This window comes from Macrobrachium nipponense, chromosome 6 (genome assembly GCF_015104395.2).
Source record: "Macrobrachium nipponense isolate FS-2020 chromosome 6, ASM1510439v2, whole genome shotgun sequence".
NCBI lineage: Eukaryota > Metazoa > Arthropoda > Malacostraca > Decapoda > Palaemonidae > Macrobrachium > Macrobrachium nipponense.
In genome coordinates, this window is record NC_061108.1 from 123293349 (window position 1) to 123310648 (window position 17300).

The 17300-nt window shown below is 36.0% G+C and overlaps 1 protein-coding gene across 1 annotated transcript in view; it reads right to left on the bottom strand.

Moving 5' to 3' along the window:
- The window catches only part of LOC135216105 (uncharacterized), a 78632-nt gene extending 62110 nt beyond the window's left edge, over nucleotides 1–16522 (bottom strand). Inside the window, exon 1 of the mRNA XM_064251143.1 lies at nucleotides 14691–16522. Coding sequence (XP_064107213.1) covers nucleotides 14691–14745 — 55 coding nt within the window. The 5' untranslated portion in view covers nucleotides 14746–16522. The remainder of the gene's footprint in view (nucleotides 1–14690) is intronic.
- Nucleotides 16523–17300: the final 778 nt, after the last annotated feature.

Consider the following 17300-nt stretch of genomic DNA (forward strand, 5'->3'; position numbering starts at 1 on the left):
GCGTAGATTACACATTTTCTATGGAAAGTTGCGTAAGATTTTGAAGCTTCTAGAAGAATTATTGCCCAAAAACGTTTTTTGTCATCCACTGTCCAGCTTCCGTAAGGAAGAGAATTTCATTAGATCTTAGATACTCGAGCATTCACATCTCTCTCTCTCTCTCTCTCTCTCTCTATCTCTCTCTCTCTCTCTCATAGCACTTTTGATCTTAAAGTAACGTAACGATTTCGTATTGAATGGTCACTCGTAACTTGAGAATTTCAGATATGATATTTCTTAGAGTTTGTTTAGTGTTATTTAGTGTTTTTTGTGGAATCTGAACAAACATTGTTTCGTAATGGCGCCTGGTTTTGTGAAAGTGTTATACAAGCTGCTGCAAGAAAGAAAGAAATTGGTATACCAAAAAGGTAAAGTGTATTATATTTTTATTAGTTGCAACTAATAACGGATAGGAACAGTGGTTAACTAATAACTAATAACTGATAGGAACAGTGGTTTGGTAAAAACTAATAGTTACAATGTTTTGAGTGAAAAGATTTACACTTTTACACATTGCAAATTTTTTTGTTTTGTGTTTGTTTCATTTTTGTGCATTTGTTCATTTTCTTGTTGAAATGTGCCTTTTTATTTTGATATTGTCCACATTTTTCTGTATTTTCATTTGCATTCACAATCTAATTAACTTAGTTATTTTCATTGCTTAATCATTGCACATTTAATTAAATTTAACACTTGTGAATTAATTTGCATTTACTTAGAATTCTTTTCAAATTTTATTATTGTTTAGCACTTGTGAATTAATTTCCAAATTTCAATTATTGCCTAACACTTTTGAATTTTGATTGAATTAATTTTCTTGATTTTGATAAATTTAATTTGATTTATTTTACTTAATTGATTCAAGAATTAATTAAACTTTACTTTGTTTTCAAGTAACAGTAATTTTCCCTGATATTGTGAATTTGACTTATAAATTTTGAGTTTAATAATAAATTTTTTTATTTAAAATTTTTGTAAGTTTTTTCTTTATTTTATACCAGTATATAATTATATTGATGTTAGGTAGATGTTCCTTTATTAACTTGAAGTGACTTAGAACCAGGGACGTACTTAGACTTCTGAAATCAGGGAAATACTTAGACTTTTAAAGTTGTTGATGGAGTGATGCCCTTTGATTAATTTAATTACTTACATGATTACCTCACACCTGTTTTGATGAACTTAGTCTGATTTTCTGCAATACTGGTAAGTGTTAAGGGATCACTGTTGCCTTTAGAGTATTCAGTCGTTTAATACCTGTGATGAGGGTTCAAGTATCTGGCTTTTGTGAGGTATCAGTTAATGAATGGTAAGTGTAGTAACCAGATACTTGGCACTTCGTCACAAGAAATTAATGGTGCCCAGACCCAGGAAAGCAGATTTCCTTATCACTCTAGTATATACTGGTGGTATTAGGGATATATTTTGTTAGGAGAGTGACCATATAGTTTTCTTTTGCATTTATTGTATTGAATTGTAAGTTGATAACTTAGAGGAAAATGGCTCAGTTCAAGGTTCAGGAATTTTTAGCAGCCCCTTCCATCTAAGTGTTGTCTGAAACCACTCTGACTAAAGCACACTGGAGCGCTTTAGCAGTGGCATGTGGTGGTTATGTGTCTACTAGTATGATAAAGGCACAAATAAGATGTATTGCTATGAAATCATTGATAAACTCTGGTAGAATAACTGATGATGATGAGTTAGAATTGGCTCAAGAGTTGTTGAATGTAGCATGTGCTGATCTCATAAATAAGCAAGCAGAAAAGAAAGAGAAAAGTGATGCAGAGTTAGAGCTTAGGCGCATTGAAGCAGAAGAGAATTTGATTAAGCTAAAAATGCACGCTGAAAGAGAAAGAATAGACAGGGAAAAACAAGAAAGAGAAAGAAAAGAAGAAAAAGCAGCAGAAGAGGAAAGAGGAAAGGATAAAAGAGGAAAGAGAAATTGCAATACATGAAAGGGAGATGGAATTGATAAGAGCTAGATCCACATTACCTGTAACACCGTCTAACCCTAACCAAGGTAATCAAGACCCTGTATTTGATGTAGTAAGAGTACAGAAGTTAATCCCTAAGTTTACAGAAGAAGCTCCAGATGAGTTTTTTGATCACTTTGAGAAAGTGGCCTCAGGTATGGGATGGCCAGAAGATAAATGGTCAGTTTTGCTACAAAGTGTCTTGATTGGTAAAGGGAGAAGTGCTTTTCTAGCCTTAACAGCTGATCAGTGTAAAGATTACAAGGTACTTAAACGCAGTGTGCTACAAGTTTACCAGATGACCCCAGAGTACTACAATGAAAGATTCAGAAATTTAAGAAAAGATGAGAAGGGAACATTCTTAGATTATGCTTACAAAGTGAGAAGGTGTTTCAAACGTTGGTTAGAAGCTGCTAAAGTTACAACTTTTGATGAGTTGGAAGAATTACTTGTTCTTGAACAGTATCTTAAGGGAATTCCTGAACATATAAGTGCCTATTTGCGAGAGAGAGAGAGGTGAAGAAACTTGACAAAGCTGCTACACTGAGTGAAGATTATAATATAATTAGTAGTAAACGTTATTACAATGTCAAGTACCAGAGTCAACAACGCCCAAGTTTTAAGTCTTATCCAAATAACAGGAACAAATTTAATGGGAAACCTACAAGTGATACTACCAAGAGAACACAAGGTAATACAACTCAGCAAACTAGTGTGAAATCCTCATCCAGTTTTTCAAGACAGTTACAGAAACCTAATGTTGTCTGTTTCAAGTGTGGAAGAGTAGGACACTACAGTCAAGAGTGTTACCTGAATCAACAGCAGTCAAAGCCAGTTGGTCAAGTAGTGAAAGGTGACCAGGTGAAACAAACTACGAAGAGCAGTGTGGGAAAGAATCAGACTCCAGAGAATAATGAGACGAAACAAGCTGAATGTTTAGCAACCAGTGGAAATGTTACCTCAAGCAGTGAGTGGCTTAGCAGTGTGGAGGCTTTTAAGCCATATATCTATGAGGGTATGCTGTCAACTCAAGGAGGAAGTATGCAGGTACCAGTCAAGATATTACGTGATACAGGGAGTAACCATAGTGTGGTAGTACGTGGTTCTCACCCTCAGTTGGAGAAGAGTCTCACAGGAGATTCAGTTATTTTGAAGGGTATAGGAGGAGAGGAAGTAACTCCTATATGCCGCTTACACCTGTCATGTGAATTGGTGACAGGGAATGTTGATTTTGCTGTTATGGACTCACTGGCTGTGGAAGGTATACATATTCTGTTGGGGAATGAAGTTGGTGGTGTGCCATTTATTCCTTGTCCTGTAGTGACAGACAAACCATTGAGGATTAGTCCTACAGTAGAGTTGGAGAAGAATAACCCCCACCTGTTTCCTAGTTGTGTAACTACCAGAAGTATGAAGAAGACTTACGACTGCAAGTGAAGAAACTGAGGATTTACACACCCAAGAAGGATCAAGTGAAGGATCTTTGTGCTTAGAAGAATTACTCCAGGGAAGTGAAGTTTCCCATAGTGCTGACCAAGAAGAGATTTCCCATGAAGAAGATGACGACGATGAAGAAGAAGAACCTGATGTGAGGAGACTCCGAGTAGTCATAGTGTTCCCGAAGACAGTAGTGAAACTACAGTAGCTGAGTTAGCAGATATTGAGAATTCAACCCTAGAAGTTGATCAAGTGACAAGAGAGAAGCTAATGGACTTGCAGAAGAAGGATGCATCGCTAACTGATTTGTTCTTCAGAGTTGTTGATCGAGAAGAGATGCAACAAACACCTACCTGTTATTATCTGAAGGAAGGTTTGCTGATGAGAAAGTATAGACCTACAGATATACCAGGAGATGCTGTATGGGGCGAATATCATCAAATTTTGATTCCATATCCGTTGAGAAATCAAGTGGTTGCAGTAGCCCATGAGTCTGGAGATATGGGAATCAGGAAGACTGTGGAGAAGATCATGAAATATTTTTTTTGGCCTGGACTTCACAAAGATGTTAGAAGGTTTTGTCGTGAGTGTCATACCTGCCAGATAGCTGGAAAACCGAATGAAACCATCAAGAAAGCCCCCCTACAACCTATAGAAGTTAGAGGAGAACCCTTTAGCAAAGTGATTATAGATGTGGTTGGCCCGCTGCCGAAGACAAAGAAGAGAAATGAGTATTTGTTAACATTAATGTGTCCTGTGACAAGATATCCAGAAGCAATCCCTGTTAGAAACATATCTGCCAAGATAGTTGCTGAAAAACTTGTGGAGTTTTTCTCAAAGTTTGGTATACCAGAGGTAGTACAAAGTGACAAAGGAACAAACTTTACTTCAAAGTTATTCCAGGATGTGATGAATTTGTTAGGAGTGAAACAACAGTTATCCACTGCCTATCATCCAGAAACTCAAGGTGCCTTGGAAAGGTTCCACCAAACATTGAAAAGTATGCTGACAAAGTATTGTTCTGAGTCAGGAAGAGAATGGGATGTTGGTTTACCATTAATGTTGTTTGAAGTTAGGAGTGCTTATCAAGAAAGTATGGGATGTTCACCTAATGAAATGATTTTTGGAAGAGAAGTTAGAGGACCGTTGAAGATTCTTGCAGAAAATTGGGAAGAAAATCAAGAGGAAAGCCAAATAGAGTATGTGAAGAACTTAAGGAAAAGGTTGAAAGAGATTAGAAAATTATCTTTAGAAAACTTGAAAATGAGTCGAGAGAAAATGAAAAGGAGATATGATGCTAAGACCAAGCTAAGAAGTTTTAGTGTTGGTCAACAAGTGTTAGTGTTCTTACCTGTCAAGAGATTTCCCCTCACTAATAAATTTCAAGGTCCTTACAAGATAATTCAGAAGTTCAGTGATAGAACTTATGTGATTGAAACACCAGAAAGAAGAAGAAGACAAAGGAAGATACATGTGAACCTCTTGAAACCTTATTTCTCAGAAACTAAAACTGAAACTGTGTCAGTAACCAAAACAACTTTATCTACAGAAGATGATGATGGCTACGAATTGGGAGCTGAAAGCAAGATGAATAATTCTTCAATTTTGGAAAATTTGGAGGATAAACTGAAACATCTGAATGTTGAACAAGGTGAAGACTTAAGTGAAGTAATTAGAAGTTTTCCAGAAAATTTTGCAGATGTGCCTAGGCGTTCTGATCTGACCAAGCATGTAATCAAGATTCAAGAAGATGGAAAACCTTTCAAGCAAAGAGCCTATCGCTTATCACCGTATCATCGAGATGTTTTGAAGAAGGAAGTTGAGTATTTGCTGCAACATGGATTAGCAGAACCCAGTTCAAGTCACTTCAGCTCTGTGTGTTAGTGAAGAAACCAGATGGTTCATTTAGGATGTGTACTGATTATAGGAAACTGAATTCTATCAGTGTGGCTGATAACTATCCTTTGCCTCTTATAGATCAGTTACTTGATAATATTGGGTAAGCCAAGTTTGTTTCCAAGATAGACTTGTGGAAAGGATATTATCAAATTCCCTTAGATGAGAATGCCAAGTTGCTGTCAGCTTTTATTACTCCATTTGGACTGTATCAGTATACTGTTCTGCCGTTTGGTCTGATGAATGCACCGGCAACATTTCAACGAGTGATGGATCAACTGCTAGGATCGATAGAAGGAGTAGGTGTATACCTGGATGACATCGTGATTTACTCTACAACGTGGGAAGAACATCTGAAGATTCTGAGGAAAGTTTTCAAGAAACTACAAGAAGCAGGATTAACAGTCAACCTAGAGAAGAGTGAGTTTGGCAAGGCAACTGTACAGTATCTTGGGTTTGAAGTTGGGAAAGGCCTTCTTGCTCCAGTAAATGCTAATGTAGAAGGTATCTGTAAGGCTACCCCCACCTACTACAGGACAGGCTACAGAGATTTTTAGGCATGGCTGGATTCTATCGTCGTTTCTGCCCAAATTTCTCAGCCGTAGTAGCTCCCTTGACAGACTTAACTAGTCCCAAAGCTAAGTTTGTTTGGACTCCAGAGTGTCAAGAATCCTTTGAGAAGGTAAAAGCCATTTTAACTTCAAGACCAGTACTTCAAGCTCCAGACTTCGACAAGAAATTTGTGAAACAAGTTGATGCGTCGGATGGCGTTGGAGCTGTTTTACTTCAAGAAGATGAAAATAATATCTACCATCCTGTGTGCTTCATTTCTACAAAACTGAAAAAACATCAGAAAGTATACTCGACAATTGAGAAGGAAACTTTAGCCTTAATCACGGCATTGAAAAAATTTGAAGTGTATGTGAATAGACCTAGGAATGAAGAAATTTTAGTGTTGTCTGATCACAATCTACTATCATTTATCCAGAGAATGAAAAATCATAATCAAAGACTGACCAGGTGGTCTTTGTGCCTGCAACAGTATAACTTAAGAGTGCAACACATTAGTGGCAAAAACAATGTAGTTGCTGATTATTTTGAAGCTTCTAGAAGAATTATTGCCCAAAAACGTTTTTTGTCATCCACTGTCCAGCTTCCGTAAGGAAGAGAATTTCATTAGATCTTAGATACTCGAGGTGTTCTCTCTCTCTCTCTCTCTCTCTCCATCGCATAGCACTTTTGATCTTAAAGTAACGTAATGATTTTGTATTGAATGGCCACTCGTAACTTGAGAATTTCAGATATGATATTTCTTAGAGTTTGTTTAGTGTTATTTAGTGTTTTTTGTGGAATCTGAACAAACATTGTTTCGTAACAGCACCTGGTTTTGTGAAAGTGTGATACAAGCTGCAGTAAGAAAGAAAGAAATTGGTATACCAAAAAGGTAAAGTGTGTTATATTTTTATTAGTTGCAACTAATAACGGATAGGAACAGTGATTAACTAATAACTAATAACTGATAGGAACAGTGGTTTGGTAAAAACTAATAGTTACAATGTTTTGAGTGAAAAGATTTACACTTTTACACATTGCAAATTTTTTTGTTTTGTGTTTGTTTCATTTTTGTGCATTTGTTCATTTTCTTGTTGAAGTGTGCCTTTTTATTTTGATATTGTCCACATTTTCCTGTATTTTCATTTGCATTCACAATTTAACTAACTTAGTTATTTTCATTGCTTAATCATTGCACATTTAATTAAATTTAACACGTGAATTAATCTGCATTTACTTAGAATTCTTTTCAAGTTTTATTATTGTTTAGCACTTGTGAATTAATTTCCAAATTTCAATTATTGCCTAACACTTTTGAATTTTGATTGAATTAATTTTCTTGAATTTTGTGATAAATTAATTTTGATTTAATTTCACTTAATTGATTCAAGAATTAATTAAACTTTACTTTGTTTTCAAGTAGCAGTAATTTTCCCTGATATTGTGAATTTCACTTATAAATTTTGAGTTTAATAATAAATGTTTGTATTTTAAATTTTTGTAAGTTTTTTCTTTATTTTATACCAGTATATAATTATATTGATGTTAGGTAGAAACATAGTGGTAATTGATATGTTTTTCTTATTAACTTAAAGTGACTTAGAACCAGGGAAGTACTTAGACTTCTGAAATCAGGGAAATACTTAGACTTCTAAAGTTGTTGATGGAGTGATGCCCTTTGATTAATTTAATTACTTACAAGATTACCTCACACCTGTTTTGATGAACTTGGTCTGATTTTCTGCAATACTGGTAAGTGTTAAGGGATTACTGTTGCCTTTAGAGTATTCAGTCGTTTAATACCTGTGATGAGGGTTCAGGTGTTTGGCTTTTGTGAGGTATCAGTTAATGAATGGTAAGTGTAGTAACCAGATACTTGGCACTTCGTCACAATATATATATATATATATATATATATATATACATATATATATATATATATATATATATATATATATATATATATATTAATTATATATATATATATTATAATATATATATATATATATATATATATACTATATATATATATATATATATATATATATCTATATATATATATATATATATATATATATATATATATATATATATATATATATATAGATATATATATATAGATATATAGATATATATATATATATATATATATATATATATATATATATTTATATAGTATATATACATATATATATATATATATATATATATATATATATATATACATATACAGTGGAAACTCAACATACGAAAGTCCCTACTTATGAAAAATCTAAGTTACAAAAGCAAATATGATGATTTTTTGCTTCTGCATATGAAAATAATTCAGGTTACGAAAGGGTGTTACTGTAAAGTCCCGAGATTCGCCCAGATTACCAATAACAATTTTAAAACTTGTGCGCCTCTAACTCTGTAGACTCGCCACCATCCTCCCACTCTCCCATTGGTTCCTGATGCTAGTCACTGGCGTAAGATCCTGCTCTCCTATCGGTCAGCATCTATCCCATCATGCCTCTACGTAAAGGCGTCCTTTCACCACTTTGTTGCACCAGCGTTATTGTACGCATGTGGAATTCGTTCGTTCACATGTAAGTATTTCGTTTTTCAATGTAAATTCGTGTAAGTGATTTCGCTTTCTACTTTATCGTGTTGTGTGTGAACTTAATTAACTTAATTATAGTCATGGATCCCAAGAAAGTTGCTGAAGTTCACGGAAAGAAGAGGATGCTTTCTATGGAGACAAAGATGGAGATCATTAAAAAGTATGAAGCTGGCATGCGGTTGAGTGTCATCACTAAGGAATATGGCCGAAATCCTTCGACGATAGGCACCATCCTTAAGCAGAAGGAAGCCATCAAAGCAGTTATACCTTCCAAGGGCGTGACTATTTTGTCCAACAAGAGGAGACACGTGCATGATGAGATGGAGAGGCTGCTTCTTGCATGGATAAAAGACAAAGAAATCACTGGCGATACGATAACTGAGACAGCAATCTGCCACAAGGCCAGCACTATTTTCGGTGATCTGATTGCCCAGGCCAAAGACGATGGAGGAGAAGGGACATCGATGCCAACCCCAGACTTCAAGGCTTCTCATGGGTGGTTTGATAAATTCTGTAAATGGACTGGCATCCATTTGGCGGTGTGGCATGGGGAGGCTGCCAGCTCGGATTCAAAAAAGGCCAAAGCCTTTATTAAGACGTTCGACGAGATGACGATCAAGGAAGGCTACAGTTCTCAGCAAGTCTTCAACTGTGACGAGACTGGCCTTTTTTGTAAAAAAAAAAATGCCTCATCGGACGTACATCACGGAGGAAGAGAAGAAGCTACCTGGGCATAAGCCTATGAAAGACAGGCTTATGCTCGCACTATGTTCGAACGCCAGTGGGGATTGTAAAGTCAAGCCCCTACTTGTGTATCATTCAGAGACTCCTCGAGCCTTCAAGGCCCACAAAATGCTAAAGGAGAAGCTTCCAGTGATGTGGAGGGCTAGTGCGAAAGCCTGGGTAACGAGACTTTTGTTCACCGAGTGGGTAAATCTGTGTTTCGGCCTGACAGTGAAGAAATTCTTGGAAGAGAAGCGCCTCCCCCTGAAATGTCTGCTGTTGTTGGACAATGCCCCTGCTCACCCTCCTGGCCTCGAGGAAGATATCCTAGCGGAGTATTCTTTCATCAAGGTTCTTTATCTTCCGCCTAACACCACCCCTCTCCTCCAGCCCATGGACCAGCAAGTGATATCGAACTTGACTCATCAATCAAGCTTGGCAGGAGGTTTCGAGGCGAACCTTGAATTCTTCGTGGAGGAAACTCTGGCCTGACGCCATATCCGCCCGAGACTTCGAGGGATTCAACGTGGGCGAAGCTGATGCAGATTCAGAAACAGTTGACAATCCTTAAACTGTTTCGCAACCAGATCTTGACGAGATCGTTGCTCTCGGCAAGTCCATGGGGCTGGTCGTTGACGAGGACGACATCAATGACCTTCTCCAGGAGCACCAAGAGGAGCTTATGATGGATGACCTGAAGGAGTTGGAGGCCATGCAACACAACGTCGTTCAGGGAAGAGTTCTCTAGCAGTGGCGAGGAGGAGGAGGAGGACCCTATGACAACAGCAGAAATTAAGGATGCTCTAGCTGCTTTTCATAAAGTGCAATCACTTGTAGAAAAGTGACGCCCTGAAAAGGCTTACACACGTTTGCCTGAGTCGTTTCAGGAACATTGTGAAAAGCAGGCAGAAGCAATCTTCCTTGGATGGTTATTTTTTCAAGAGGCCTTTGGTAGTGTTAACCAGACAGGAAGATCCAAGTAATACGAGAAAAAAAAAAAAAGTAAAGTATTATAAAAAAAAAAGTAAATAAATGTAAAAATCTAAAAAAAAAAAATCAGAAATTTAATTTTAAGTTTTTTGTAAAGTTAAGTGTTAATGTTTTCTGCCATTTGTTAATGTGTTTCATAAAATTTAGTGTTAAAGTTTTCTGCCATTGTTTAATGTGTTTCGTAAAGTTAAGTGTTCATGTTTTCTGTTTTCTCCCATTTGTCCTCCTCCTCTGTCGCCACTTTCGGAGATCGACTCACTCGAAAGGTAAGGTTCCACATTTTACTACATATGTACATACAGTATTTCTTGTACCATGTACACTAATACACTTTATTTACAGGTACATATAGTATATGTAGTTTGTTAGGTATTGAGTGGTCCAAATTGTTGTATTTCATTGTTTATTGGTCAATTCAGCTTTATTATGAAATTTACTGTGGTGTTTTTGTAGGGCTAGGACTGAATTAGGCAATTTGCATGTAGAATGTGGTTCAAGATACGAAAAAATCAGGTTACGAAAGCCGCTTCGGAACAGATTAATTTAGTATCCTGAGGCACTACTCTATGTATGCATGTGTGTATATATACATATATTATATATATATATATATATATATATATAAAGAGTATTATAATATTATATATATATATGATATATATTATATATTATATATATTATATATTTTATTATATATATATATATATATATGTATGTATAACTGAATCACGAAAGTTTGGAACGTTATAAATCCATAAATAATGGTATAAGCCACGAAGGAAAGATAAACAACGGAGTTTCTGCAAGATCTTCTGACTCAACGTCCTTTACTTAGCAGGCAAACTGACTTACATGAGAAATTGAGGGTACAGGAAAGGTCGTATAAGTGACAGATAGGGATTATAATGAGATTAGTACCTAGAATCCGACACACCTGGATAATGAGTAACCTTTCCAAACAAACATAAACATGGGTACAATTTAAGAACAAAAAGATTAAAGTCCAACTGCTCACACACAGGGACAAGACAATTAAAGGATTATACAGGGCGACAGCTGATCACATTCAGATCTTTGGTAAACAAACACTTATTCACAAAAAATACTAAACAAACATATAAAAATAAAATATATCTAAGGCAACTAATTTGTATTTAAGTCTGCAATTATATCTATGAGGTCATTCTTAAACATGTTACAAATACAAGGCTCTAAATGAAGCAGGCCACGATTAATGTTAAAATAACAATGGGAAGTAAGTTTTATTATGGCAGATTCTAAAAGATTTCGTGATAAGACATCTTTTGATCTTGCAATTACTGTTTTGACAGAATATTTATACTGTTTCAATCTTACTTCTAAGCCCTTGCTCGACTGTCCGAGATAAAAGGAGGGGCAGTCCATACATGGAATTTTATATATTATGTTGTTGCTTTCTCTGGGGCCATTTTTTATTAACATTCCTTTTAGTGTGTTATTATAGGAAAAAACAAGGTTGACCTTAAAGGCTTTTAGCAATGATTTAATGGTTTCAAATCCGTTAAAATAAGGCAAACCGAGAATATTCTTAGAATTTTCTTTCTCAGTGTTACTTACACTATAAAACTTTTTGTGGGCTTTATTATAGCAATTATCTAATATATGTGAAGGATAACATAAATCTTTCCCTATTTTTCTTATGTATTCAATTCCTAATCCAAATATTGGGGACTGACAATACGCAATGCTCGTAAAAACATACAAGAATAAATTGATATTTTGATGTTAAGATGGTGGCCTGAATAGAAATGAACATAAGTCAAGTTGTTGGTTGGTTTCCTAAAAATACTAAATTTATATTGAAAAGGTTCTCTATGTATTAAAACATCTAAGAAAGGGAGGCAATTGTCTTTTTCCAATCCTAGAATAAACTTAATCGATACTACCTGGTTATTTAATTTAGAAAGTAAATCATTTACATCAAGCTATAATCATATCATATATATATATATATATCTATATATATATTTGCTATATATATTATATATTTGTTTGTTTGTATGCTGTTTTTACGTGCATGGAACCAGTGGTTATTCAGCAACGGGATCAACGCTTTAAGTGACTTCCGAACCACGTCGAGAGTGAACTTCTATCACAGAAATATAATATATAGTGTGAGTGTAAATATATATACATTCTATAAATAAGGACGAGCATGACGGGCATTTGCCGATGCAAACTAAACATTGCGAATTGCAGAAGTTCCTTTCTTTCATTTCCAAACCTGACAGCCATTAACTCCGAAACTTAATAGGTTACAATGTACCTCCCTGTACTGCTAAAGATTTATTACAAATACACACACACATATATATAAATAAATATTATATATATATATATATATATATATATATATATATATATATATGATTGATTTTTATCACATCACCGTGATTCCTATACATGAGTTAAGCTACAAATGTCCTTTAATATCATATTCGCTCTACCTCGGCATTAATATATTTTCATATTATGTTAACCGAAGGGGAATTTTTTAGCTGATAATAATTTCGTCCTCTCGTGGATTCGAACCAGCGCACAGAGGAGTAATCAGGACTTCAGTGATGTTACTTGTTGGACTGGTCGGTAACATCACCGAAGTCCTGATTTCTCCTCTGTGCGAAGGTTCGAATCCACGAGAGGACGAAATTATTATCAAGTAAAAAATTCCCCTTCGGTTAATATATTATGAAAATGTATTAATTCCGAGGTAGAGTGAATTGGATATTAAACAGGTCCATTTGCTGAGCTTAAATATTATTATATGTATAATATAGTATAATTATTATAATAATTACATAATGAATACACATATGACGAGTACACATACATATTAATTCTTTACGTAAATACCACATAACGTCTATTATGTATATATATATATATATATATATATATATATATTATATAATATATATGTGCATGTATAATAACCATACATCCATACATACATATGTATATACACGCATACGAGTGTATACATATATATATATATATATATATATGTGTGTGTGTGTGTCACGTGATTTCAATGTGTTAGCCAAAAGGTAGAGGGTAGTACGAGAAGGAGTTGTGGCAAGTATTATATATGAATATTGTGAAAGAATCGAAGAGACCGAGGATGAAAATGAAACAAATAAAGAAAAAACTCATTTCATTATTCTTTAATGCAAATTTACTTCTTGTTACCTGCATATACATAGATACGCTTCATGACCACCATCGCTCCATAAATGTTATTGTTTTGTTCTGAGAGCCATTTTCTCATTAATTGTTTTCAGTTTATTTACTTTGACCTTAAAACTCTTTTTAGAGTCACGCCTTCCCCTGTTTAAGTTTGTTTGTATGGTGTTTTTACGTTGCATGGAACCAGTGGTTATTCAGCAACGGGACAAACGGCTTTACGTGATTTCCGAACCACGTCGAGAGTGAACTTCTATCACCAGAAATACACATCTCTCATTCCTCAGTGGAATGACCGAGAATCGAACTCGAGACCACAGAGGTGGCACGCTAACACCATACCGACCACGCCACCGATGCGCTCCCCCTCTTTAAGATTCACCTTTATTGCCTCTTCTCTCCCATCTTGTTAGCCCTTATGTGATCGCTTCTGCTGTCTTACAATTGTGTTAAAATCACCTTGTGTGTGTGTGTGTTTCTTAATTTCACTAATCCCCCCATATACTGTTGACTCAGTGACCCTATTCTGTCATATAATCACCTTTCTCAGTCACGTTTAATCTCTAATCCAATTAAACCTACTATCACATATCCTCTTCATTCTCACTTCCTATTCTGGATCCATATCCAGTGACTGTCACAATATTTTCTATGGTAACGATCATGTCCATTTACACAAATATTTTTTACAAACATTTTTGCATGTATTTACAACTAAATGAGTAAAGCAACAATATAAATACTGCCAGTGCATTATTTTTCGTGATTTTTCTTAAGGTGAACGATATCAGCAGCAACTACTTTAAGGTTGTTGCTTCTGATTTTTCCTTCAGGATTTCACCTTCATGCTCTTTACACTGTTGACAGCTGCGCCACATTTAAAGCATCCCGTGCTTTAAATAATATCCTATTTCGAATATTAACGGTGTAATTCGCATACAGTAAATTATTAAAACACTTTTCAGTTGCAAATGTACACCCAGATATCCTTTTATTTACCTAAAACTTACACATAGCGTAACTATATTTTAAAGCCCGGGACGCAGTGTTACCATACGCGACCACCACAGGCGGATGGACAGATGGAAAAAAACTGAGTATAGTCTGCTACAGCCATATCTGTACAGTACACCAACACAACAAGGTTTTACAGAGAACGGGTCACTAAAATACACCCAAAGATATGAATATGTATAAGCACATTAATATGAAATCCCAGCTTGAACACTTACAATTCTAAAATATTAACAGCTTACCTGTTTCTTCCGTTTTAACAGGTGGCGACGGATCCTTGGTCATATCAGACGCCATTGTCTTTTTCTACTCTCGTACTTTTTTTTATTTCGTTTTCAAATCATTACACTTAAGATATTAGGTCCCTCTCTCTTCTGCGCCCTCGATATCTCTTTCACTTCATCAGACAGCTATAAACTTTTGAGTTAACACATCGCTTTTCTTGTGTGAGTGGACTGCGTGTTATTTTACAGAAACAAACAGCATTAACTCATCAACAACAGAAACAGCACTGTTGAAGCACAACTTAAGACAGAGATTCTCTTCGCGAGCAAACATCTCATCTTACACAAATACAAGCGATGATCATCGAGTGATAAGAATGATTTCACGAACGAAAACGCCCCCTGACATTTCACGGGATCATGGAGGGGGGCGCAGTCACGGTTTTCTTTGAAAGCAATCCTGGCACAAAGAACCGCATGGGTGAATGAATGGTCACAAGCTTGCAAACTGACATGCGGTCAGTTGAGTAGTGATCCTCGAAAACTTCCTATTATCGATCGTTCTTGGCCTTTTTCAGCAAGACTCCCCAGCAGCCGCCGTCAAGTTGATGAAGTCTCACATATTCCACCGAGTCACAAGGCGCCAGGGGAGGGAAGGAGGAGACTTTGCAAGTCTTCTTTTATTCTTCTTCTCTTGAGAGTCCGGGCTTAAACGCAGATCTCTTATTGGTAGTCAGTCTCTCGTGGTTTTCATTTTGACGGGTCGACTGTCTTCTTTTTCCCCTCTTTTGGTGAATCGGTATGGTGGGCGAAATTCAATGGTTTCATGCGTCGTCTTCCTCGTTAATCATTTCCATATCAAATCACCTTGCCGTCAGTATTACGTTAAGTAAATAAGCAGCGTTTCCCTTACAGGTACCTAAATATCACATAAAGTCAGTTTTCATCACTCACAAAATAAACCTCAGTTTTATCACGTATCAAAGCAAGGCATACTTATTCTGAGATCTGGGGCCGCAAATTTTGCAATAGCTCGCACAACAAACAGCTCCACGCTCTTCAAACATATCACCACTTGTTTCAAGAACGTCTGCAGAAGACTTACAAAGACTCCTTCGTGCGGTGGCAATTTTCTTCCTTTATCTTTTTATTGTTAATATCGGATTCATTTCGGTGAAATCTACCATCTCCACTTCCTGGAGGGCGAGGGCTTAAAGAGAGAGGGCCCTTCTGTACCTTAAAACCAGCGGCGCTAGTTTGTGGAAAGAAGAGTTGGTTCGGCCTAGCAGAGCGAGGCACCGACGAGCATTGGGTCAAGGATCAACAATAATGGGACTAAACTCAAAAGAAAGAAACCTGTGCTGGACATCATCCATCGATGCCACACGCTGCTACACACTCGTTAACTTTCTGGTGGCAGTTTCCCCTTCACAGAACGGATAATTTAACGTTTAATCATTTTAATTTCGTAAATAATGACTAGGCCTTCGTAGGGAGAAGATGCAAGGGTGGCATATTAAAAAAGGAAAACGGAACGATGCAATACGTATTAAAAAAGGAAAACGGAACACTTCTCAATCTCTCTCTATTCCACCCAACGAACTTGGCCTGTCTTTTGCAGGGAAGCCTCGCAACTTCCCGAAACTCTGGAATGTGATTAATCGGTGAACTGCTGAAGAGAAGTTTCCTTTTGTACGTTTCTAAAATGACGAAACTGCTTATTGTGGTTCTGTCGTGAAACTGCAACGCCGTTTTTGTGCACATCATACTTTTATTGTTGGATCTGAGAAATGCAGAACGTAAACTCAGATATTAAAATAATATTTCACAGAGTTTCTCCTTAAACTTGATCAACACCAGGTGAAGAGCTGTCGTAAGATATTCAAAAGGTCGTAAATAATTTGTCATTATTTACCTCACTAACATTAAAAATAATTTCATTAATAAGTCTTAATGATTAACCACCGCCTTCGAACACAAACTATATGTCCCTGTTTCAGTGAATCGCTATTTTACCATTACTACATTAAAAATATAACACAACTTAATTATTTTCAGTTTATTTCCTTTGGCCTATATAAAGTTTTTTTCACGGTACTGTGACTCTAACTTTTTATTACATATAAATTAAGACTGACAATATGAAGTAATTGAGATATAGCAGTTCATCTGACAAGATAACCATGGAATCGCCTTGATTTAAATTAGCCTTTCAGACTGGCCAGATCACTTTACAAGTCTTAAAACATCTTCTCTTAAACTTGCAAAATACCTAAGTCTTTTAAAATATAATTACACAAGGAAAAGACTTTCAACTGGGAAAGATATCTGAAAAGCTCAAACTGGCTAAAATACTTTAATTTTTTCTGAAAATATCCAAAATATCTCCAAAGCTTCTTGAAACTGCGAAGATATCCCCAAGTCTCCGTTTCCCTTCCAGAGCTAAATGACCTCATGGTTTCCAGAACTAGATCTTTGGCCTAAATTTTATGTTCCATCCCCTTAGTGAAATAAGAAAGGAAGCAGGAAGAAGGGAGGAAGGGGTAAAACTGAACAGGAATAAGGACGAGGTCGCCACTGCAGGAAATATGTTGCTTAGCTTGGAGCCTGCAGAAAGCAGTGACACAG